The 23,945-nt window shown below is 50.3% G+C and overlaps 1 protein-coding gene across 1 annotated transcript; it reads left to right on the forward strand.

Annotated features, from left to right (window-relative positions):
* The first annotated feature begins 935 nt into the window (after positions 1-935).
* Foxl2 (forkhead box L2) lies at positions 936-3,695 on the forward strand. Its single transcript, XM_046431916.2, has one exon. The coding sequence runs from the start codon at positions 1,191-1,193 to the stop codon at positions 2,319-2,321; it is 1,131 nt and encodes a 376-aa protein (XP_046287872.1). The 5' UTR covers positions 936-1,190; the 3' UTR covers positions 2,322-3,695.
* Positions 3,696-23,945: the final 20,250 nt, after the last annotated feature.

The raw sequence follows: 23,945 nt of genomic DNA on the forward strand, positions 1-23,945 counted from the left end.
TGCAGTTCCCCAAAACCCATCACAACATCTTCGTCTATGTGGCAGGAGCAGAGGGGCAGCCACCTGGTGTTGTTAAAGAGCATACCCAACCTGGAGAACTGCTACGGGATTCCGTGGAAGGATCTGGTTCCTACATCCACCCCCAGATCAAAAAAGGACACAGGCGACTCAGACGGTGCCCCTGGGAGCCTCCTCCCAGCCATCCTCTCTCTCCAACCCCATCCCAGCCCAGTCACTCTGAGAGCGCATGGGACCCGGCAGGCCAGAGATTTCTTCATCCAGTGACACACGTTTCTGGGCTGGCCTTCCCCAAATCATCGCGAAGCTCTCTCTCTCCCCACTCCACCCCGGTCAGGCCCACTTTTCGTCTTGTCCCTCCCCCAGCCCCAAGTTAGAAGTTTAGCCTCAGGACAGCAGCAAGAGAGTCCTTTTCTTTCACCTGAAAGAAGCGAGGAGGCCTGGAGCGCCTCTCCTCGCGGGGGCCGGAGCTCCCAGGGCACTGGCAGCATTCAGGCGCCCCCCCACGTCCCGGGCCCTCGATATCTCCCGGCCCCGTCCGCAGAGCAGGCGCGGGTAGTTTTCAAGGGCTTGTGCGAGTGTGCGAGAGCTGTCCGCTGGGCCCCCGCGGCTAGAGGAGCGGGGGCAGGCCGGTCCCGGCTGTGCGGGGCGTTTACAAAAAGTGACTTGGAGATGAACTCGCCCGTGCGCGGCTGGCTGCCCCGCTATAGGGGCGAAGGCGCCTGACGCAAGCGGAACTCGGCGGAGCCCATACGAATCAGAACAGAGCGAAGCTCCTTGGCGCTCTAGGGACTCCAGGAGGCAGCTCCGCCAGAGACGCGGGTCGTGCCTCGGGAAACCGGTGGGGGGAGGGGGGAGGGGAAAGCGCAGAAAAGAAAAACCACCGAGGCGGGGACTGGCCTGGGCGGGGAGGGGCGGCGAGGCCGGAGCCCCTCTGTTGGGCAGATTCCCCATGGCCAGAGGCTGAGTTCCACTCCCGCCGGCCGCTCCCTGGGGGAAGAGAAAGAAGAGCGAGAGCAGCCAGAGGCCTCCAGCGAGCGAACGCGGGCGGCATCCTCAGCCTCCAGAAGTTTGAGATTCGGCCGCGAGCAGACTCGTGCGCCCCGATTCCGCGGAGCCAGCGTCGAGAGGGGAGAGCAGTGGCGACCGGGCCGCGGCGCTCCAGCTTTGTCATGATGGCCAGCTACCCCGAGCCCGAGAACGCTGCGGGGACCCTGCTGGCCCCGGAGACCGGCCGCACAGTCAAGGAGCCGGAGGCGCCGCCGCCAAGCCCGGGCAAGGGCGGCGGGGGTGGCGGCGGGACAACCCCCGAGAAGCCCGACCCGGCGCAGAAGCCCCCGTATTCGTACGTGGCGCTCATCGCCATGGCGATCCGGGAGAGCGCCGAGAAGAGGCTCACGCTGTCTGGCATCTACCAGTACATCATCGCCAAGTTCCCCTTCTACGAGAAGAACAAGAAGGGCTGGCAGAATAGCATCCGCCACAACCTCAGCCTCAACGAGTGCTTCATCAAGGTGCCGCGCGAGGGCGGCGGCGAGCGCAAGGGCAACTACTGGACGCTGGACCCGGCCTGCGAGGACATGTTCGAGAAGGGCAACTACCGGCGCCGCCGCCGCATGAAGCGGCCCTTCCGGCCGCCGCCGGCGCACTTCCAGCCCGGCAAGGGGCTCTTCGGAGCCGGAGGCGCCGCTGGTGGCTGCGGCGTGGCGGGCGCAGGGGCCGACGGTTATGGCTACCTGGCGCCCCCAAAGTACCTGCAGTCCGGTTTCCTCAACAACTCGTGGCCGCTACCACAGCCGCCTTCACCCATGCCCTACGCCTCCTGCCAGATGGCGGCGGCAGCGGCGGCGGCGGCAGCGGCGGCGGCGGCAGCGGGCCCGGGCAGTCCCGGCGCGGCCGCTGTCGTCAAGGGGCTAGCTGGCCCGGCAGCCTCCTACGGGCCGTACTCACGTGTGCAGAGCATGGCGCTGCCGCCCGGCGTAGTGAACTCCTACAACGGCCTGGGAGGTCCACCGGCCGCGCCCCCGCCGCCGCCGCACCCCCATCCGCACCCGCACGCACATCATCTGCATGCAGCCGCCGCACCCCCGCCAGCCCCGCCGCACCACGGGGCTGCCGCGCCACCCCCGGGCCAGCTCAGCCCCGCCAGCCCGGCCACTGCCGCGCCCCCGGCACCCGCGCCCACTAGTGCGCCCGGCCTGCAGTTCGCCTGCGCCCGGCAGCCCGAGCTCGCCATGATGCATTGCTCTTACTGGGACCACGACAGCAAAACTGGCGCGCTGCATTCGCGCCTGGATCTTTGAGAGTCACCGCACGCCGGCGCGGACCGATGTGAAGATGCCAGGACGCCCGACGCCGGCCCTAGTCATAGCTACAGTAGCCTGTCGGACCGCGCACCCTCCGAGGCCGACCCTTGAGCCAGAGCGCCCACGACCCTTCTGGGTCTCTTCGCTTCCCTCAGCTCCTCTCGCTCCTCTTTGTCCCCTCAGCTTCTCTTCCTGCGCTCCCCTCCCCGCCCTCTATGTTCTTGTGCTCCCCAGGCCTGAGGTCGCCTCTCCGCGTGCTTTCTACATGTAGGCCTTGTCTCCTGGAGCCCCACCGTCTGGGCCGGACACTCCATGCCAAAATTCAACACGGAGAGCGAACGCCTAGGGCCGGGTTGCAACCGCGTCGGCGGCGCAGACCTCTTGGCCCTCTCTTACAGGTCGGTGGGCTTTCAGTGGGCATTCCCTGCGCGATTGCTGTTCAATTCTTGGTTAGAAGCGCTGGGCTGGACCGGTAACAGGACCCACGCCACCGGAGAAAGGGACGAATGTGTTTGATTGCTCCGCAAACCCTCTTGGAGTTGTACAGAAGCCGCGTGCAGCCGGGCCACTGGGCGGGGCGGGGGTTGGGCCCAAGCGGGGAATCGGGGCAGCCTCGCTCCACGGCCTGCTTTAGTGTTTGCACCACATCCCCGCGTGGAATGTGGCTGCGTTTGCTCTGCTCTCCATCCCGGCGCTTCGGGCATCTGGCATCTCCAGGCCGGACGGCTGGCTAGTGTCTTGCTAAAGAGATCGGTGGGGCTTCTTTAGATAACATTGAAAAATATTTTTTGAGAGAGAGAGAAAAAAAAGACATTCGCCGAAAAACCGGTGAAGTATTATGGCCTTGGAGCTTGCTAAAACCAAACATCAACATCAAAAGCTTTAGTGTTCCTCATCTTCTCCACTGGGAGATTTGCAGTAGAATTCCCGTCGGGCCTTCAGAAAGCTGTGTTCAAAGAGGTAGGAGAAAATAACCAGTAAAAGATGGTTCCTCTGTGAATCCTGTGAATCGGGGAAGTTTCCTTATCTCCCTACTTGGGGCAAAAAATTTAAAAATTTCCCAGAATTTTCGGATACAAGCCCCGGACGCCGGAGATCACTGCCTGCCCTGCGCACGCTGCAGGGGTGGCTCTCCCCTCTCTGATTTTTGTTTTTCAGACGTCTTGCTTCTCCCACTTAGGGATGGAGAAATGTGAAACCCAGCAGTGGCCGGCCCAGGCGGGCTGTGGCCCCGGCCGATTGGCCTAAAACCCCTAGACCTGGTTGTTGTGTAGTGTGTTATTTGGGGGACCAAATTTTCTAGAGAGAACTAGAGCACTTTTATTGTATTTGTGTGTGTGTGTGCGCGTGCGTGTGTGTGTGTGTGCGCGTGCGTGTATGTGTGTGTGTGCGCGCGCGTGCCTTGTCAATTCCCAAATAAATTTTTTGTTTTTTCTTTTAACACGGACTTAAATTATTTACTTTGCGTCTTAGTTCAGCAGCAGTTAAAATAGGAAGTCTTGAGGGGGGGAGTTTGTCCTTTTTCAGAGGAATCTAAACAAAGGTTAAGAGCAACCAGGGTGGCAGGCATTTTTTGGCTGGGGATGTTGCTTTGTTTTCTTAGAGATTATTTGTTTCTGTGTCATTGCTTGTTGTTTCATCAGAGAGACTTTATCCCATTCTTTCACAAGGAGCTACTGTAGTTAGGACTTGTTCCATTTTTGCACCCGTGTAAGTGGGTATTTTGCTTTTTACACAGTTCTACTAGGTGCTTTCATTATTGTCCTCCTACTTTTAAGTTTTTTGAGCAAATATAACAACCAAAACAGTTTATTCTCAGTATATAAAATCCTGGTTTTGAAGTGCAACATACACTGCAAACCTATTTATAAATTCAATATGTGATTAATTGCTTCATTATTTTTAATAACCAGAGTTCGTTTATCTTGAAATATGGGTAAGAGATTTGGGAGTTTGGGAAAGGGATGAACATACTGTGTGGCCACAAACATTAATTTTTTTTTCTCTTCCTTTATGGAGATCTTCAAATAACGAATTAAGATTGAGGCTTCAGCACACACATATATGAGTTTGACCTTGTTATAGACTGGATCTCCTAGACAGATTAGGGGTGGCCTGTCATTCAATTTTCTCATGGGATGACAAAGTATTGGCTGGCTTTTGCTGCAGCTAGAGCTAGACCCCATGCCGAACCACCTCTCCCTTACCTCCCCCCCATAAACACACAGGACTAGATCACAGCGGCAACAGGTCCGCACGGGTGGGTGGGCTAGGAGCCACTGAAGGCTTCAGGAACTGTACCTATCTCGGTCCACTGGGGATCTGCCAGGAGAACATCAGGGTGTTATTCCTGTTATGTGTAGTTGGGACCCAGGGGAACTGTTTCCTGCTCCAGATGCTCTATCCTCCCTCAGGCATCCCCAAGAAGGCTTCTAGGTGGTAGAAGAAGCCCTGAGGATTCTCAGAGACCCACCCTGAGATAGGGACTGGAATCTGCAGGCACCAAAATGAGCAGGCTGGAGAAGGAAGCTCAGCCAAGGACGGAAGTCCCAGAGGCCAGTCAGGCCTGATGTTTGGGTGCTTCTGGTGCCCAGCTGCTCCACTCTCTGGCTAAGGGGAGTTATAGAAAATACAGCTTGCTGCTATACACTTGTCTATTTCTGCTTTCTGTATCCCATGAGCAATTTTATAGTCTTGTGCCTACTGCAAATGTATATGTACAGTGTCAGTTATACACGGTGGAAAGATGGGAGGTGTGTGTGTGTGCGCGCGCGCGGACGACTCACCTGCAGAGAGCATATATTTGGGGCATTGTTCTAATTATATAGCTAACGTGTAGTTAGTGCTTACTGGGACCACAGTGGAATTATGCCTCATGGTGATGTGTGCTGTTATGTATGAGGTATATATGCCTGGCTTACTGAACAAAAACAGAATATGTACTTCATCTGGCAGAGGCTCCCTGCTTAAAGGCTGGCTGTCAGCACCCCTTTAACCGCTATCCAGAACAGAAGAAGCAAGGGAGGGCAATCTCCCAGCAGAGCTACTGGTAGCCAGATAGCAGCTTACCTCCAGTGAGGTAAGAAAGTTGGGCTGGGCCAGCACTCTCTCTGCCCCTGAAAATGGAAAGGCAAGAGATACCCAAGGCTAGAAAGCCTCGCTAAGCAAGTAGGATGAAATGAAAGAATTGGTGGGATCTACAGAGAGGGGTTGGAGGAGGTGAGAGAAGGGAGCCACATCATACCCCACTTCCCCATGCATACCTACAGGAAGACATCTGTGTCTAATCGCAGCCCGGTAGCTTCTCTGAAACTCTGTTTGTTCATTTCCCCCCAGTGCTAAAAACTTGGGACAATTGCAGACTTTCTTCATTTCTTATTTCCTTTCTTTCCTCTCCCTCTTTGCACTTTTGAGTTTCTGTTAGAGAAGCTGGTTTAGGGAATTTCCTAAGCGAGATAAAAGGATTTAAGAGAGTTCCTGACATGTAGCAATTATGTCTTAGCATATACAGTCTGGTTTGGATGGCCAGCGGCCTATGTGGGTGTATGTATATATGTTTGCCAGTATGTACTATAAATATAACACAAATAGAGTATGATACAAATACCCTGTCAATTTCTAAAGGTCCTGGGTAATGAGTTGCTACATATGGTATTAAATGCTGTGTGTGTAGATGGATGTAAACATCCTCATGCCCACTGCTAACAGGATGAGCCCTCTCCTCACATTTACATATAAGTTCTTACAGCTGTCCAGAAGCTCCCCCTAAAACTGCCCAAAGTAAGTGGTTTGGGGAGGGGTGTCCTGTTCTCATGGGAGACTAAGGAGAAGTCTTAACCAATGCAGTACATGCACTAAGGGACTGTGGGAGGGGAACTTGGCAAGTTCTCAGGATAGCCCCACTACCTTCTCCATAGGATGTCCAAGCCTTTTCCCCTTTCCTCAGTAAAGAGTTTGCTGTCCCACATCTGGGGTTTGATGTGCAAGAAGCCCAGGACTCTCACCTGAGGTTAGGTCCACCGGGTCTTTGTTCTCTCCTGCAAACCAAGACTGAAAAACCGACTTGTGGAGCCCCCTGGTGGCAGGTGGGAATTGGGGGCAAACCAGGCTTTATGCAAGCAGGCTGGCAGAAGACTGCCAAGAAACTTCCCTGGAATGACCTCTTCCCTTGACCAGGGCATGGAGCACCTGAGCTACAGGTGTTGGAGGCCAAATTCCTGGCCTCCAAGAAGGAATGTGGGGGCAGAAAGTGGCTTGGTCAAGTTCAGGAGCCCTACAGCATCTCTTCTCTGCTCATCCAACTCTGATGAATACACCACCGTGGGGCAGCTGCTGTTCCTACTCAATCACTCCACCACTGAGCTACATCTCCAACCCAAACACCCCTTTCCCCCCCTTTTCTTTCTTTCTTTCTTTCTTTCTTCTTTTTATTCCTCCTCCTCTTCTTCTTCCTTTCTCTTACTTTCATTTTCTTCTTGGTACTGGAGATTGAATCCAGAGGCTTTTTACCACTGAGCCACATTCCCTAGCCCTTTTTATTTTTCATTTTGGGATGGGGTCTTTGCTTAGGGCCTCATTTAGTTGTTGAGGCTGGCCTTGAACTTCTCATCCTCTTGCCTCAGCCTCCCAAGTTGCTGGAATTACAGGTGTGTGCCACCATGCCTGGCTTAAAAAAAAAGATGTGGGTGTCTATGTGACCCAGGCTAGTGTTGAACTCCTGGGTTCAAGTGATCCTCCCTTCTCAGTGTCCCAAGTAGCTGGAATTATAGGTAATACCACCCAGTCTGGGTTCCCCTGTTCCTTAGAGTAGCCTTTGGGATCTGTATAAAGGGATGGGATGGGACCTGAGACCACATCTCTATCCTATGTGGTAGGGACCAGAGGCATGGTGCTGGCAGAAGCAACCTTCATGCCCCCAGTTCTGCCTTAAGGACAATAAGAAAATAAGGATTCTTTTTTTTTTTTAAGAGAGAGTATTTCTTTTTTAATATTTATTTTTTAATTATCGGCGGACACAACATCTTTGTTTGTATGTGGTGCTGAGGCTCGAACCTGGGCGGCACGCATGCCAGGCGAGCGCGCTACCGCTTGAGCCACATCCCCAGCCCCAGAAAATAAGGATTCTTAAAACCAACAGTCTTAGTGACTTTCTGCTTTCTTGAGATAGGAGGCTCCAGTTAGCACAAAATGGGTGCCTGGGTCTGAAGAACCCAAAAGTATACTACATTTAGGGAACATGAAGACCAGAGAAAAGAAGGGCATAGTCAGAGGTCACCCAGCTGTCTGTGGAAAAACAGCCTCAGAAATTCTAAGGGGAGGCCTGAGAGCAGCTGATCCTAGTTGCCCAGATAGACTCTTTCAGTAGCAGAGGCCCTGCCATCTGATGTCCCAAAGAAGAAGGGAGCAGGCCCAGGTCTGAGCTTCAGAGCAGACAGTGCAACAGAAACTGCTGCCATTTAGGTTGTTAAGGCACAGGCTCTGCTTTGGTGATGAGCTGTGACAAGCTTGTCCTGAGACCATGTCACTCCAGGGAGGTGTCTTGTGCAAGATGAGACACAGATAGGAGCCTACTGAGCTGAGAAGAACTGACACGAAGCCAGATGTCACCCTTTAATGACTATGTAACCTTGGGCAAAACCAATTTCAAATTTCGGGGAGAGGATTGTGTTGTTTTGTTTTGTTTTGTAGTACTGGGGATCAAACCCAGGGATACTTTACCACCACTGGGCTACATCCCCTGTCCTTTTGTTTTTATTTTGAGACAGAGTCTCATTAAATTGCCCAGCCTGACCTTGAACTTGTGAACCTTCTACCTCAGCCTCCCCAGTCCGTAACTGGGATTACCACCGAGGGCCATCACACCCTGCTAAATTTTCTTATCTATAAAATAGAAATAATGACACATATGTTTATTGTTCAATAACAGTTTCATGTCCCCTACAGAATGAAACAGAAAAAGAAAGAGAAAGAGGGAGAGAGGAAATAGAATGGAAGGGGATGGAGCGGAGAAGGTGGGGAGGGAGGAAAAGCCTCTGGTAGGAACGCTGTAGAGTCTTGACACGCTAACTCAGTCACGAAAACCAAGCCACATCTGTGCGCCCCTAAACCCAGACCACCGAGCACTCACCGGTACCCAGATACATGCCATTGCGTCCACTCTGCCCAACCGCAAAGTGGATACGTGTTGGCCGAGGGGACAAGGCGCACCCAGTTGCTGTGGCGGTGAACAATCGACCCCTAAGGGCACAGCTGGTGAGCAGCAGGACCCTCCCTGGGCTCTTCCAATCCCCCTCTAATTCTCCCAAGGCAATGTTCACCAGCGGGTGAGGTTTTCTACGAGAAAGGCTCCACCGACCCAAGCGCGCTTGGGACTTGCGGCGGCCGCCTCTCCAGGGCTTTCCGGCCTTCAATCGCCTCCCTCCGGGACGCCGGGCTGCTTGGATTTTTCTTTTCCCTTTTTTCAGAAAAGCAGAAGGTAGCCACTCCGGAGGGAGGTTGTGGGGGTCAGCCCGTGGGCGAGGCTCCCTGGGCCTTTGTAGAGGAACGGAAAACCGAGGGGCAAACGCAGGAAGCGGGTTGGGCCAAGCTGCAGCCAGCAAAGGCGCCGCCCGCGGGTGGGGAGCAGGGGCAGTGTAGGGACAGCTGCCTGGGAAGACCTGGGCCTGGGCCGCCAGCGCCTCATGCCCGCGGGCCTGTTGGCGGCGCTGCAAACTGATCCTCCGGCGCGGGCAGGGGCAGAGTCCCTCCTGCCAGCTCTAAACAATATTAAAAGGGTGAAATAATTTGGCGGGCCTGAGCTCAGGGTGGTCAGCACCGCCGATCGGCGGGAGGAAACTCAGGAGGCCCAGATCACGCCCCGAGGTATCAAAAGCCCAGGGCAGTGGCCATCGAAGCCCAGGCCACGCAGGGAAGTCAACTCTCGTTCTCCAAATTGGGACCTTAGCCTGCCCGATTGTCCTTAGTAATAATCCTATCGAACCGAATAAAACAAACCCTTTCCCTGGATTTTCCTCTAAGTAAAGGGAAAAGTACTTGTCTAGGCAGGCAAACAAAAGAAAAGAATAGGATCCCAGGAAACTTGAGTCTCTATGAACGAGGAGGGAAGGAGAATATGCCATTTGCTTTTTTTTGTTTGTTTCTAGAAGAGAAAAAAGGAAATTCGACACATATTTTTAAAAAATCTCCCCCCAACAACCGCTAAAGGCTGGGAGTGTGAGCAGTGAGCCAGGAAACCAAGCCCCCGCCCGCAGTGACACCGGGCCTTTGTCCTCTTTCCTGAAGCCCCCGCGACTGGTGACCATTCCGAGATAAAGGCCGGGTCAGAGCCCTGTGGAGTCCCGAGGGAGAAGGGAACGGGCAGTCCCGCTGGCCCCTTTCAACCTCGGATAGGGAAGTTTCTAACCCGCTGGCCTCGCGGTTCCGCGAAACAGGGGTTGCAAGGCCACGGCTTGCCCCCATCTCCAAGCTGAAATGCGGCACAGAGCCGCGATGGCCCTCTAAAGTCTTCTGACACTAAATTTTTTGGACTCCACTCCCACCAGCGTTTTGTTTTCCTAATGGCTCCGGGAGGAGTGAGGATGCGGGCTCCCGGCCTGACTGTATCCCCACAAGTGGAATCATGCTAATCCTTTGCCGCGACTGTGGCGTTTGCAACCGCTGGGCTCGGTTGGCCCGCAGGATCCGAACCCGTGCGGTGTCTATCCCAGCTGCGCCCCTGTGCCTTGTTGCGGCACAGAAACTCCTCCATCGCTGGGCCTCAAATTTCCTGCGCAACATCCTTCTTTCTACTAAAGGGGTCTGCACAGAAAACAGGACAGCTTTTGTGACCCCGCGCAATCACTTTCTGTGATTTAGAAACGCAGGTCGCAGCGGAACTTGAGCCTCTGCAGCGTTGCCTATAGGCCTTCAGCTTCCCAGGATACCGCCGAGGCACCTGGAGGAGGCGAGTGAGCGCAGCTCTGAATCCCTTGGAAGAAAAGAGCAATGAGCCCGGCGACCAGCTGCTGTGGAGCGCTGCCCATGCACACCTTGTAGTGTTCTGGGGCTCCGGCCAGCGCTGCAGCCCAAAAGCTCTGGACTCACATATTCTCCCAAGCCCATTCTCCTTCCTTCACTATGACTTATGGGGTAAAGGGCCTGGGTCACCTTTCCTAAGTGGAATGGCTCGGGAAGCCTCCTTTTTCTTCTGTAGGGGTTCGATAAGGAGGGGCAAAGAAAGGGTGATAGATCGGAGAAGTGAGGCCCTGCAGCCTCACGCGCCCGCAGCGCCCTCCACCACCTCCTTTTCTTGCTCCCTGCCCCCACCAGCTGGCTCTGGGGTCTCGCTCCCCACTGAAACTGGAGCTGCCGACCGCCGGCAGATGAGAGATAAAGAAACCCGGCGGCGCCGCGGCGATGACCTACAGACCCGGATCCGGCCTTTTCCGCACCCAAGAGCGGCACCCGGGACCTTACTTCCCCGGGAACCACTGACCCAGCTCGGGAGAAACGGGTCGGCAAAGCAACGTCCACCCTCTGCCCCCAGGCGCAGAAAGCGATGTTCGCGTGCGGATTACGGTGTGCATGCACGCGCCTGCAGAAGGATGTCCTGTACCTGTGTGAAAGTACATGCGTACTTTTGTGTGCATCTATCACGCTTATGGAGACAGGCACGCACATTTGCCCTGGCGGATGTGAATGTGCACACGTTTATAAATTGTTCTAGTATCTATTCTGTTACTAATGCACAGGTACTACTAGGGCTGACTGTCCCTGGGTCTTAATTATGCCTCACATTATACAGGCCTTTATTGTTTTCAAACACAATTTTCACAACTGTCTAGGCAAATGCTCTCCTTTCAAAGTTTACAGATAGGGAAACAAACGAAGAGAAGTTAAGGGGTGCCCGTTGACACGTCTGAGAAACAAGCCATAGATCCCGGGATGCTGGTTGTTGAAGGGTTGTTCGGAGGCGGGTCTGTTTAGTGTTTCAAGAGACCCCAGGTGGGTAAGCCCTCTGGCTCTTCCGCCAGACTTCCCGGGGAAGACCCATTGAGCCAGGTGCGGGGGTTTCAATTCACTTGCGCGCTCCTTGTGAGCCGGGTGACCCAAGCGTCAGTCCGGAGCCGGGAAGTTCGGAGCTGGTTTGAGGGCAACATGCAACTAAATTCTCCAAATCTGGCGGGCCTAGGTCTCCAAGGCAGCCATGTCAGGTAAACACGCGGAGAAAGGAATCTTTCACCCCAGATACAAACCCAGAGCCGGAGCTGTGACAACTTGATTTCATTGAGCTTCTTCCGTCTCAATCACAAACAATCGGAAGCCCACCATGCCCATTTCACAGAAGTGATTAGTCGGAGTCTACAGCAGTACACGAGTTACCCAAGCAAAGCCAGAAAGTGGCCAGTTAGGTGTCCCTGTATCCCCAGCCGGCGATCCCTCGGATCGGTGCTTGCTCCATGACTCCCGCGCGTGCCTTTGAGTCATTCCACTCCTGGCATCTGACTTCCTGAGCCAAGGATGCAAAAACTATCCTAGCTCTCACGAGCCTCATTAAAAAAGGTTTCTGCAAGCTTGAACTCTATTCCTGAAAAACAAATTTCCTGTGAGCGTTGGGTTTGCTTCTTTCTTTCCCTCCTGAAGCATTTGTTCTCCCGCCCGTCCCCTGCCCCTGCAAGCCCTCCACAGTCCGGGTGAGGTTGCCCGAGGGCTGGAGCTTGATCACATGTCACAGGGTGCCCTTGGGCCTAATTCCCGGCTCTGGCTCACTGATGTTGCAGCTCTCTGGGCTCCAAGGCCGCCCCCATCCCGCATGGTCTGGGTGCTGGAAGGGAGTCGGCGGTTTGGCAAGGTCGCCTCCCAGCCTCGAGGCTGCCCTCTGCTGGCACCAGGCGACATCACCGCCGCCTCCCTCAGCGAACCAGGAGCTTCCAGCCAGAAGTGCTAGCGCCCAGCAAGGCCACCCGCTCCGGCTGGATCCCCAGAGTGGCTGCCGCACCTTCAGCCCCTGCCGAGACCCTTGCGTAATTTCTCAATTCCCAATTTTAGCTCTCCGCTGGCAGGGGACAACCCAGGTGTACAGGTTAGAGGGCTTCAAAGGGAGGCGGAGCTCTGCGCCAGCAATTCCGCTACTTGGCAGCTTCCGCCGGGATCCCGGGCCCTCAGCCCTCACCGAGAGGTGAGGGGCGGGGCGTGGGCAGCCGCAACCCGCAGGCGCCCGCTGGGCCCTTTGCCGCAGGCCACCGGCGAACTCTGGGGACTCAGGGAAGAGGCCCAAGTTATGCTCGGTCCTCTTTACTCCTTAATCTCATTCACCATAGCATTGATTGGTGATCAAGGGTCCAGTCTGCGCTCCAAAGAACCTGGCCCACTGTGCGGAGGACTTGCATCTGAACTTGAGGGTCGCCTTTGAGCTTGGCTGCCGGGTTCTCGCAGCGCCCCTTGTCTTCCCGACAAATGAGGAGCGGCTGAACGCCAGCAAAGGGCGGGCTCTCCACCCGCACTGCGCAGGGGCTCCTTCGGGGTCGCCCCCATCCTCGCTCTGGAAATAAGTCTTAGGCAGTGAGGCGGAGAATTCCACCTGCTGAAATCCATCCTGAGATACTTTTCTTTTTCTTCTTTATCGTGGCGCTAGTGGGGACCAAACCCTCACATATGCTAAGCTAGCGCTCTATCACTGAGCCACACCCCTATCCTTCATCCCGGGGTAAAACTTAGTCCACAACCATACCTGTGTATTAGGATTTTTCATGTTTTCTTCCACTTACAGAGATAATTCAAATTGAAGAAAATTGAGAAAGTAAAGCGCTAAGATTCACAAAGTATGTAAAAATTACAATAACTTCACCCCTTCCTCACAAAATAATCACAGGTAATTTTTAGTGACATTCCTTCAGTCTTTTATTTATATAGTTTAATAAAATAAGTCTAATCTTCAAATTAACAGACAATATTTTTACATAGAATTTACAGTTTTGTATCCTGCTTGTCTCTTACCTTTCACTACAAGAGTTTCTACGTATCTTTTTCTTTGAGAAATGATTTTTTCAATGACTGCTTGATCCATTATATGAATGAACAATAAACCTTTTGTAGATGCCAGCACCAATTCTGTTTGTTTTAAGCCCAAGAAATTCTTCCTAACCACACTCCCTACATCATTAAATATGTAATCAGTAGTTGATCAATAAATGTTGAATTTTTTGCTACCCTACCAAAGAAAGTCATGGTGCCATTCTCAGGACATGAAAAATTTACCCCAAAATTTAGAATTGCTTTGGACTGGAAGAGAACCTTCTTGCCCCTGCTGACATCTGTCTCCCTCTACTGGACACCAGGGAGCTGGGGTGGTGGAGGGAGGTCATGAAAAAAAAAGTACCGGCCAGCAATGCATCTCAAGAATTGCCCTAACAGCCTCTAGGACCAAAGCACTGTACACTGGCTGAAAAACTGGTGTTTGTGACCTGGGTTTCTTAGTGCAGTGTTAGGAGTCAAACATGCCTTCATTTGATCCTAGACCTCCCTCTTAGAAGTCATGTGACCTCAGAAAAGCTGTTCAACCTCTGAACCTCATTCTACAAATTGGAATAATAATGCCTACCACATCAAGCTTTTGTAAGTATTTATATAAATAATCACACATTTAGCCTGGTTCCCGTACAAAGAAATCTTCAGTGCATGGTAATTACTTCTCCTCCTGCCTCTGCAGTGGCTATTGCTGTTGCTTCTGATGTTAACTACGGTCTTGGGGATCACTGCAATTGCCCTCTCCCTCAACTTCTGACCCCATTGCTACTGTTAAGCACAAACCCAATTCCTGGCACTAAGCCGGGTCTAAATTCTCAGGGCTCACAGAGTCATTTCCAGCATTCTGGTTGGGCTGCTCAGGACCTCCTGACAGTCAGGTCTGGGCTTGGGCTGTTTATACTAGAACCGTTAAAACAGGAAAATATGCAAACCCTTCATTCACAGGGATCCGGCTATTGTTGGGTCAGAAATGATATTTTTGTTTCTAAAATAAAAGGTACATTTGCTGCTTCTTACACATACACACATGCACACACACACACACACACACACACACACACCCACCACCCTTTTCCTTGTGTCTACAGAGCTCATAAGGCAAAGAATATGATCTGGTTCGTTTCACCAATTCAAGCAGCCAATCTGGAAGGGCCCATTAGGCCTGAATGAGTGTTCTGTGGGTTCCAATAAGCCTGAATTTCACTGGAGTGTTTTGTATATCCACAGACTAAGACACCTATCCACCTCCCAGACAAAATGCCTTCAAAACCGACCTCCCAGACCCCTAGGTTGATAGCGATATCACTTCCATCTAGGCAAGAAATTAAAGAATTTAATCTTAAAAACTAGCCAGATACTGTGATACACTGCAGTGACTCAGGAGGCTGAGGCTGGGGCCTCAGCAAGTTTGAGGCTAGCCTCAACAACTTAGACTCTGTCTCAAAATAAAAAGGGCTGGGATATGATACAATAAAAGGAAGGAAGGAAAAGGAAAGTGAAGGAAGGAGGGAAGGAAGGAAGGAAGTAGGAAAGAAGGAAGGGGAAGGAAAGGAAGGAAAAAGGAAGGAAAGGAAGGAGGAAGGGAAATCACAATTGAATTAAAAACTGCAGTTTCTCCAAGTGGACTCCAGGAAATACAGATTCTCTTGAATCTCCACTGGGACCACATGGAGTTACAAAGAGCCTAGTTCAAACACCCTCACAAAGTACCTGTGCCTGAGGAGGTGAATGCATGTTTTGTTTCACACACTGCCATTGTGCACGGGTTAGGCCTCTTTTGTCACAGTAGCATAAAGCTACTAGAGCAGCTTAAGCCAAATGGGGGGAGGGGGTTGTTAGAGGATTTATGGGTGATTCCAGGGAGGCCCAGGCAGGGTGGTAGCCGTATTTCCTGAAGGGCTCAACTGGCACAGGGCTGGAATTATCACAAGAATGAACTTTTCTTGCTACTCTGCCAGTTCTCTCCTCTCTGTTCCGTGCATTATCTTAAGTTATGACCATCATGTCTGAGTTCCAGTTCCATCTTCCTGTGTGAGAAAAGTTGATTGATCCACTCAAGTTAGGCACTATCCTGAAGGTCCACCCCTGGTCTGTCAACTGGAACTCTTGTTGAAGGACAGCGTCCCATGGTCACTTCTGATGGTCCATTCCTGTGGGAAGAGAACATTTCTTCTTCTAACACTTGTTAGAAGCCAAGAAGATACCCCTCAAAGTCTGATTTTTACCTTCAACCAATCAATAGCTCAAGGATCCTAGGTGAACTTCAAAATTACCTAAGAGGCTTTAAAAATATTGGGTTTGTTTTTTTTCAAAGCCACCTGATGATTCCAATGTACAACAAGGATCATGCCAATATCCACATTAGAAACTTACAACTAATGGAATAGTCTCAAAACTATTCCAATAAAGAGGAAAAATATTAAAATCTGATGGTTTTTCACATAGTTTATTTTCATTTAAACTGGAGACTGACATCCTAGTCTAAATTTCAAAATCCATGACTATTCACATTTCACATTTTCCAAGCCTCTTAAGTGTTATGTTAAATTCCTAAAGAAACTTGCTTTTCTGGAGAAAAGCAACAAAAAGCAAAGGATGACTTTCCATGGTTTCCACTCACCACAGACCACCCCCAAACCACCTACCCCTTTTTTTCAAGGGTCTCCAGCTTTTGCAGGCAGTCTCAGGGCCTCCTTAAATTGGGTCCCATTGACTTTGCTTGCCCCCACCCACAGTCCTGAGCTTCAGGATGCCCACCCAGGAACTTGCAACACATCTCCTTGCCCTCAAAGGGTCAAAGAGAAAGGTAGGTATGGTGGTGTATACCTGAAACCCCAGCAACTCGGGTGGCTGAGGCAGGAGGGTCACAAGTTTGAGGCCAGCCTCAGCAATTTAATGAGAGCCTGTCTCAAAATAAAAAGGGCTGTGGATGTAGCTCAGTGGTAAAACACCCCTGGGTTCAATCTGCAGTACTATAGGAAAAAAAAAAAGTCAAAGAGAAGACTTCTTTGCACCAACCTGGCAAACACTGATAGAAACCTTGTGCTAGTCCATCGCAGTTTTAAGGAATGTCTGCATTTTGCTTTGTTTCCCCCCAACCCTTGTTAGTTTTTCCTCCTAAACTATTAGTCAGTCAGCAATATTTTTGGAAATAGCTATGAGGTGCAAGGTATGAGATAAAAAGAGAATTATCACCTGAGAGATTGTGTCACTGGCAGAAGTGCAACAGTGACCCCTCTAAGCTTGGCCTTGCATGGACCCTAACTAAGGCACATACTGAAGACTATCAGGTGCTCTTTCCAGCCTGGCCCAACATTGAGACTCAAGCAAATCCAGAAGGTGAGGGGCAGCAGGAAGGATAAGAGAGCTGTGGTGCCTAGTGGAGTCCAGGAATGAGAGGGAGGTGTCAGGGGTGCTGGCTGCTCTTCCCAGGACTGAAACCCTAAGATCTGGTCCCTGCCTCCAGGGCCAGTAGAGCAGTCAATGAGACCAAAGCTGCCTTCTGAAAGCTGAGAAAGGAAGTCAACCCAAAGCCAGGTGACTGACTGAGGATATCCAGAGAGTGGGGCAGGGGATAGACATGATAACATTTGAGGCTATAGACACAACTTGGAGATGTCAAATGAATCCTAGAAGAATCGTTTTCAAAAGCATATAACACAGGCCATCAACATCTCCTGAGATCTTGTTAGAAGTGTCCTACTGCAGGGGCTGGGGTTGTGGCTCAGTAGTAGAATGCTTGCCTAGCATGTGTAAGCCACTGAGTTCGGTCTTCGAAAGAAAGAAAGAAAGAAAGAAAGGAAGGAAGGAAGGAAGGAAGGAAGGAGGGAGGGATAAAGAAAGAAAGAAATGAATTGTGTCCATGTACAATTTTAAAAAATAAATATTAAAAAAAAAAAGAAATGTTCTACTGCAGACTCAGTGAATCAGCAGCTTTGGGATGGAGTCACCAATCTGTGAAATCTCTAAGTTTCAGCAGATATACATTCAATTTTTTTAATATTTATTTTTTAGTTCTATCTAGGTGGACACAACATTTTCACTTTATTTTTATGTGGTGCTGAGAATCAAACCCAGTGCCTCACACATGCTAGGCGAGCACGCTACCACTTGAGCCACATCCCAGCCCCATACATTCAATTTTGAGAACCAATGGTCTACTCTGGAAGTGCAGAAAGGAGAGACATATATCCCAGACATCCCATATCTTAGACAATTCCAGGTATCTAGATCCCTGAACAGATTCCAAGAAGACAGGCAGGAACTCAGAAAGATCACCCCAGCAAGAATTGGTGTTGACATCCTATGTACCACCAGCTCCCCCCTCCCATGCTACACACATATTCAGGACTTGATTTCTGACCCAGGCAGGGTGACACAGGGCCAGAGACCTTCTCTAGAGGCTGCAGAACTAGAGCAGAGCATCACCCAAAAGGGCTTCCTGGTGTACTGCAACTCTTAACATCCCCACCAACTCTCAAAGGCTTTTGGCAGTTGCCCACTTAACCTGCACAGGCTGCTGAGAAATTCCAGTAAGTGAGGTTTGTGGTAGGACTGGTTGATTACTATAGGACAGGGGTGACCAATCAAAAACAGGCTTCTGGGACTCAGTGGAAGAACACTTGCCTAGCATGAGGCCCCAGGTAGAATTACCAACACCTAATAAATAAATAGGCTCCAAAAGGGACAAGTGAAGTTAGGCATATGGATCAGTTGATGGGTCCTTGGGGGGTTATTGGATAGTTTCCCCTGCAGTCCTCCCCAGGATGCAACCTGTACCAGAGCAGTAGGGGTGAGAGGCTCTGAGACCAAACCTCTCGTGTCTCCGTATCTGTCAGATGGCTCCCAGAGTGCTGTCCCAGGACCCCTGCAGCACTCCGGCATCACCTGAAAAACTCACATTCTCGGATTCCACCCCACCCCACCTACAGAATCAGAACCGCTGGGCAGGCACCTGCAATTTGTGCCATATCAAGTTCTTCAGGAGATTCCAGGATCCTTCCACCCAGTTTGAGGACCACTGGACTGGGGGTGACTTGGGGTCAATTGGGAGCAGCCCAGTGGGCGGTTAGCCAGCAACTCGGAGCTCCGGGCCCCAGGAGGGGGCAGCCCCCCAGTGCGCGGCCCCTGCCAGGCATCGCGGGGTCGGCGGGCCGGGGCCGCCGGCGGTGGCTTGCGGGGAGGAATGACGGCCGTGAGATTCCGCTCTGACCTTATTTTGTTCCATTCCGGGAGGAATAATTTGTTTCGTATTGGAATCAAAGCGCCTCTCGCGGCTCTGGCGTTTTATCTCGGCGGCTCTCGGCCCGTGGGAAGGGGCTCGGCCGGGGCGCGGCGGCTGCTTCCCATTAGGGCGAGCATGGTCCCCATTACGCGGCTGGCTCCGTGCAGAGCCTGTCCCTGCTAACGGGACGCAGCTGACCGGCCTCCGTGCCGCGACACCCAAGGACCCACCCCTCTCCGCCCTACTACAGATGGTCCCAGAGGGAAGAGGAACTGGGTGGCTTGACTGTCACGGGGCCTGCTGTGATGTGATCGGTGAGGGGCACCGTGCCCAAAAGAGCACTGCAGCCGGCCCCTCCCTCCCTCCCTCCCTCTCCCCCATCTCTGCCGTATAACTAAGCTCACAGGCCCCTCGATTTTAGGACGCGGGTCTCACAAAAGTGGCAATTACGGTGGAAAGCGTCACAGGATTCCCGACGACAAGGAGAGGAAAGAGGTTCCATTTTACCTGTATAGACAGCCCCTGAGCCAGGGCCGGTCACAACTGCTCAAGGAGACATGGTGGACCTCTCTTCCCCCTAGTGTGGCATCCCTTTCACAAATAGCACAGGACATCAGTGAAGAGACTTAAAAAAAAAAAAAAAGCCACACCCAATCTCTCTATCTTAATAGCTCTGGCAGACAAAGGGGACAGCACCCCCACCCACTGAGGAGGAGCATAATCTCTACAGTTCTGGTCAAATCAAGGAGTGGAGCCTTCAACGCACTATATCCTGTGCATCTTCTGTATCTTTCGTGTGTGAAAACGGATCTGTATTGAAAAGCCTGCAGTTGTTGAGTGGTTAGGAACTGTGTAACAACATGGAAAAATAATAATCATGGCTTTGTTAGTCGTCAGACTTGGAAGATCGTTGGTTTTCCATCCTATTTGTAAGTTGCCACAATTACTACAATATTGCTTGTGCAATCAAAAAATTAATGAACTCAAAGAAAATAAGTGTGAAAATTGACCTGAATGTTGGGGCCTTTTGTGTTGTTTTCTTTGCTCTGGGGTTGTAGGGGTGTCTGGCTGTTTATGCAAGCCCTGTCACCCACACAAGATACAGAAGATACACAAGATATGGTGAATGGGAGGCTCTGATCCTTGATTTGGCCACAGTGTTGCAGAGACCAATGCTATTCCCCAGTGGTGGAGGGCTGTCCCCCTTGTCTGCAGAGCTATTAAGACAGAGGGACCGGATGTGGATTTGTTTTTTAATATTCTTTTCACTGATGTTTTATGCTACTTGTGAAATGGATGCCACACTAGGGGGAAAATGTGCCTTGTGAATGTGGCCTAATTGGTTAACTCCCCCATTTAGGATGCTTCCAAGCTCTCCACTCTTATAAAGCAAAAACATTGCAATGGGTATTTCAATATTTTATTGTTTCTTCCCTTTACAATATTAAAGAATGCACATTATATTTTATAACTTTTATTTACTTATGTAGATAATATTTTTGCAGGGAATTTGAAAAATTCAGAACATTATAAAAAACAGCCATAATTCCAATTCCCATTTTGCTTAATAAGTTTTTTTTTTTTTTCCTGTCTCTGAAGTCTTCTAGCACATGTTCCCTCTTACAATTTGACTCTGTTTTATCTGTAGTGTTTCACCTTGGATTTCATGGCTGTCTTTTCTGTACTCCCTAATTGTAATATTATTGAAGGCAAAAACCATTCTTTTTTTTTTCATCTGCATAGTGACCATAATAGCTAGTTTTTATTGGGTTCCTAGTCTGTTCCAGCCATTATACATTATTTCACTTAATTCCCACAAACTACATTTTAAATGAGACTGAACAAGATGAAATAACTTGTGCAGGGTCTGCAGATTCTAAACACTGGGGCAGAAATTGATTCCATATTCATGCTTTTTCCACTGTATAGAGTAGAATTGCATTGGATAGATAACCTCTAAAATCACTTCTGATCTAGAATTATATTAACCTAGTGATTAATAACCTGCCATATCTTAACATCAGTTATAATACTTTTGGAATTTAAAAGAATGAATTTAAACAATGAGGGAGTTTTGTAGTGTTTTTGTTTTTGTTTTCATTTTCTTCCTCTCACAAAAGAGAAGACGTGTCAGATTAGTACCTCCAGGCTATAGGTGTAGCCAGTCAAAGACTTGAACACCAGCCTTGCCACTTACCATGTAGAGTTCTGGAAACTATAGCAAGCATTGCATTCAATTTTAAAACATCTAACATGTTTTAAACAAGTGGTGGTGCATGCCTGTAATCTCAGCGATTCAGGAGGCTGAGGTAGGATAATCACAAGTTTGAGGCTAGCCTCAGCAACTTAGCAAGACCCTGTCTCAAATTTTAAAAAATAAAAAGGAAGGATTGGGGATGGGCACAGTGGTGCACATCTGTAACCCCAGCAGCTCAGGAAGCTGAGGCAGGAGGATCATGAGTTCAAAGCCAGCCTCGGCAACAGTGAGGTGCTAAGCAACTCAGTGAGACCCTGTCTCTAAATAAAATACAATATAGGGCTAGGGAAGCGGCTCAGTGGTGGAGTGCCCCTGAGTTCAATCCCTGGTACACCCTGCCCCTGCAAAGAAAAGGAAAGGCTAGGGATGTAGCTCAGTGGTAAAACACCCCTAGGTTCAATTCCCAGTACTAGTACATAAATAAATCTGACAAAGGATCCATCTCTTCCAGGATCTTCTCGGGAATCTGAATCACTTTCCCAGGATTCCTTAGCAATCTCCCACCCATCTCCAGGTCTGGATTGAGTAACATTCTTGTTCTAAGCCAATTTGCTGGCAAAGAGAGAGACAGACAGACAGACAGACACTACCATGATTGCCTCCAACTTTACCTGGGTCTGCCTAAGAGTGAAGGAAAGTTCTGTGCAATTACTTGAGCTACTTATATCCTAGAATAAAATCAGGAAAGATGGAGGGCTGAGGGTATAGTTCAGCATGCATGAAGCTCTGGGTTTGATCCCCAGTGCGGGGGGGGGGGGGGGGAGGGGTAGGAGGAGAGGGGAAATGGCTGTTAGGGAAACAGCTAACACCTTGTTTTTGGTACTGGGGATTGAACTCAGGACATTATACCACAAAGCGACATTCTCCATCCTCAGCCCTTCTTATTTTTTATTTTGAGACAAGGTCTCACTAAGTTGCTGAGACTGGTCTTGAATTTTGATCCTCCTGTATCAGCCTCCCAAATTGCTAGAATTACAGGTGTGTACCACCACACCTGAGGCTTACTTGTCTTTAAATCAGTCTATAGATGGAAATAGATCAATTAAACATGAATTTTCAAATGACTGTGGTTTAGACTAGGAAGCTTCTGTGGAAAAAGAAAAAAGAGGTTCAAATATGTGGCCTTGACACTGGACTCATTGGGCTCAGAGCTCTGCTTCAGTCTGGCCCTCTCTCCCCTCAGCTGCCTGATCCCTCCCCAGCCTCGCTGCTTCTCTCCTAGGATCTCTGCTGAATCTTTTTCCTGTGGCCTCTGTTGAATCCACCTCTTGTTCCCTCCTGGATTTGGTGTACATGTGGTCACAGAGTACCCTCAGCCGGACTCCCTCTATAAACTGACAACCTTTCTTGGATATTTTTCTTGTTTTCTTTTTGAGAACGGGTCTCCCTGTGTTCTCAGGATAGCCTTGAATTCTTGGGCTCAAGTGATCTTTCTTGTCTCAGCCCTTACCCTCCAAGTAGCTGGGACTATAGGTATACACCACACCTGGCTCGAACCTTATTTTTTAATGGTACCAGGCATTGAACCTTAAGTGTGCTAAGCACATGCCAAACCACTGAGCTATACCCTCAGCCTATCTCTTAGAAATTCTTAGTTCTCATCTCCAAGAAAGGGACTCTTTGGGAGGCTACTTCTCCTGTCAAGACAAGCCACCTCAAAGGTTGCTGACCTAGCTAGCACCTGGATTGGCTGCTACACTGGGATCACAAGTCACTCCAGATTCATAATGATCTGATCAAGGAATAGGGCAGGGTCACTTGCCACAAAGTCTGACAGCTGAGGTCTGCCCCTTTAGAAAAGTCCAGGTCCAGCGGTGGACATCTCCCATTTGGAATTTAGACACTGATGTCCCTTTTGCCTTTTGATAACCAAATCATGCCTCCGGGTGAGTCAACTCCACACCCATGCAAATCTGAACAGTGTAAAAGTTCAACAAATACAACCTGGTTAGTGGGATGCAGTAGCTCATGCCTATAATCCCAGCACTGTGAAGCCTGAAGCAGGAGATCTCAAGTCAGCCTCAGCAACTTAGGCCCTAAGCAACTTAGTGAGACCCTGTCTCAAAATAGAACATTAAAAGTGTTAGGGATGTGGCTCAATGATTGATCGGTCCTGGGTTCCAATCCCTGGTACAAAAAAAAAAAGTAGAAAAAGAAATACAACCTGGTTGGTCAATTCCTCCTGGGGAGCTGTCCTGGGCCAATATTTACCCAACTTTAACATGCATGCAAATCACCTGGATCTTGTTAAAATACAGTCTTTTTTTTTTCCAGATGGTCTGGGATGGGGCCCTAGATTCTGCACTTCTAACAAGTCAACAGGTGATGCTGTCAATGTTCATCTGGAGCATACTTTTCAGTAGGCTGTAGGTAACCTTTGGACTTCTTTTCAACCCAGGTGTATCTGTAGTTTTATAACTCCAGGCACATGCTCCCTCCCCTCCTGCCAGGCTGCCTATGATCTTCCCCATGAACTCAACACTCCTTCCTTCTTGAGTACTTTTGCTTAGGCAAATTACTCTCCAGATGACACAGCACTATTGACGTTGCAGACCAGATCATTCTTTGTTGTGAAGGACTATTCGGTATGCTGTAGCAGCGTTACTAGTCTCTACTAGCTAGATGCCAGAAGCCCCTCTCCCCACCCCTACCCTGTGGTAGTATCCAAATATGACTGCAGACATTGCCAAATGTCCCTGGTGAGGGAGGTAGGGAGCAAAATTATCCTTGGTTAAGAGTAACTGCTCTAAGACCTTGCATTAGGATTTACATTGTAACAAAATCCAGGTGATGCACATGCACATTAAAGTTTGGGAAGCAAGCTGGACATGGGGGCATAGTTGCACGTACCTGTAATCCCAATCTGGGAGGCTGAGGCAGAGGATTACAACTTCCAGCCCAGCCTCAGCATCTTAGTAAGACCCTGTCTCAAAATAAATAAAAAGAGCCGGGCACAGTGGTGCATGCCTGTAATCCCACTGGCTCAAGAGGCTGAGGCAAGAGGATCAAGAGTTCAAAGCCAGCTTCAGCAACAGTGAGGTCCTAAGCTACTCAGTGAGACCCTGTCTCTAAATAAAATACAAAATAGGGTTGGGGATGGGGCTCAGTGATTGAGTGCTCCCTGAGTTCAATCCCC

This window comes from Marmota monax, unplaced genomic scaffold (genome assembly GCF_021218885.2).
Source record: "Marmota monax isolate L192 unplaced genomic scaffold, Marmota_monax_Labrador192_F-V1.1 WCK01_AAM20220418_F8-fsc00022, whole genome shotgun sequence".
Taxonomy (NCBI): Eukaryota; Metazoa; Chordata; class Mammalia; order Rodentia; family Sciuridae; genus Marmota; species Marmota monax.

Coding starts and splice junctions, on each gene's coding strand:
- Foxl2 (XM_046431916.2), top strand. CDS start 1,191: ATGATGGCCAGCTACCCCGAGCCCGAGAACGCTGCGGGGACCCTGCTG.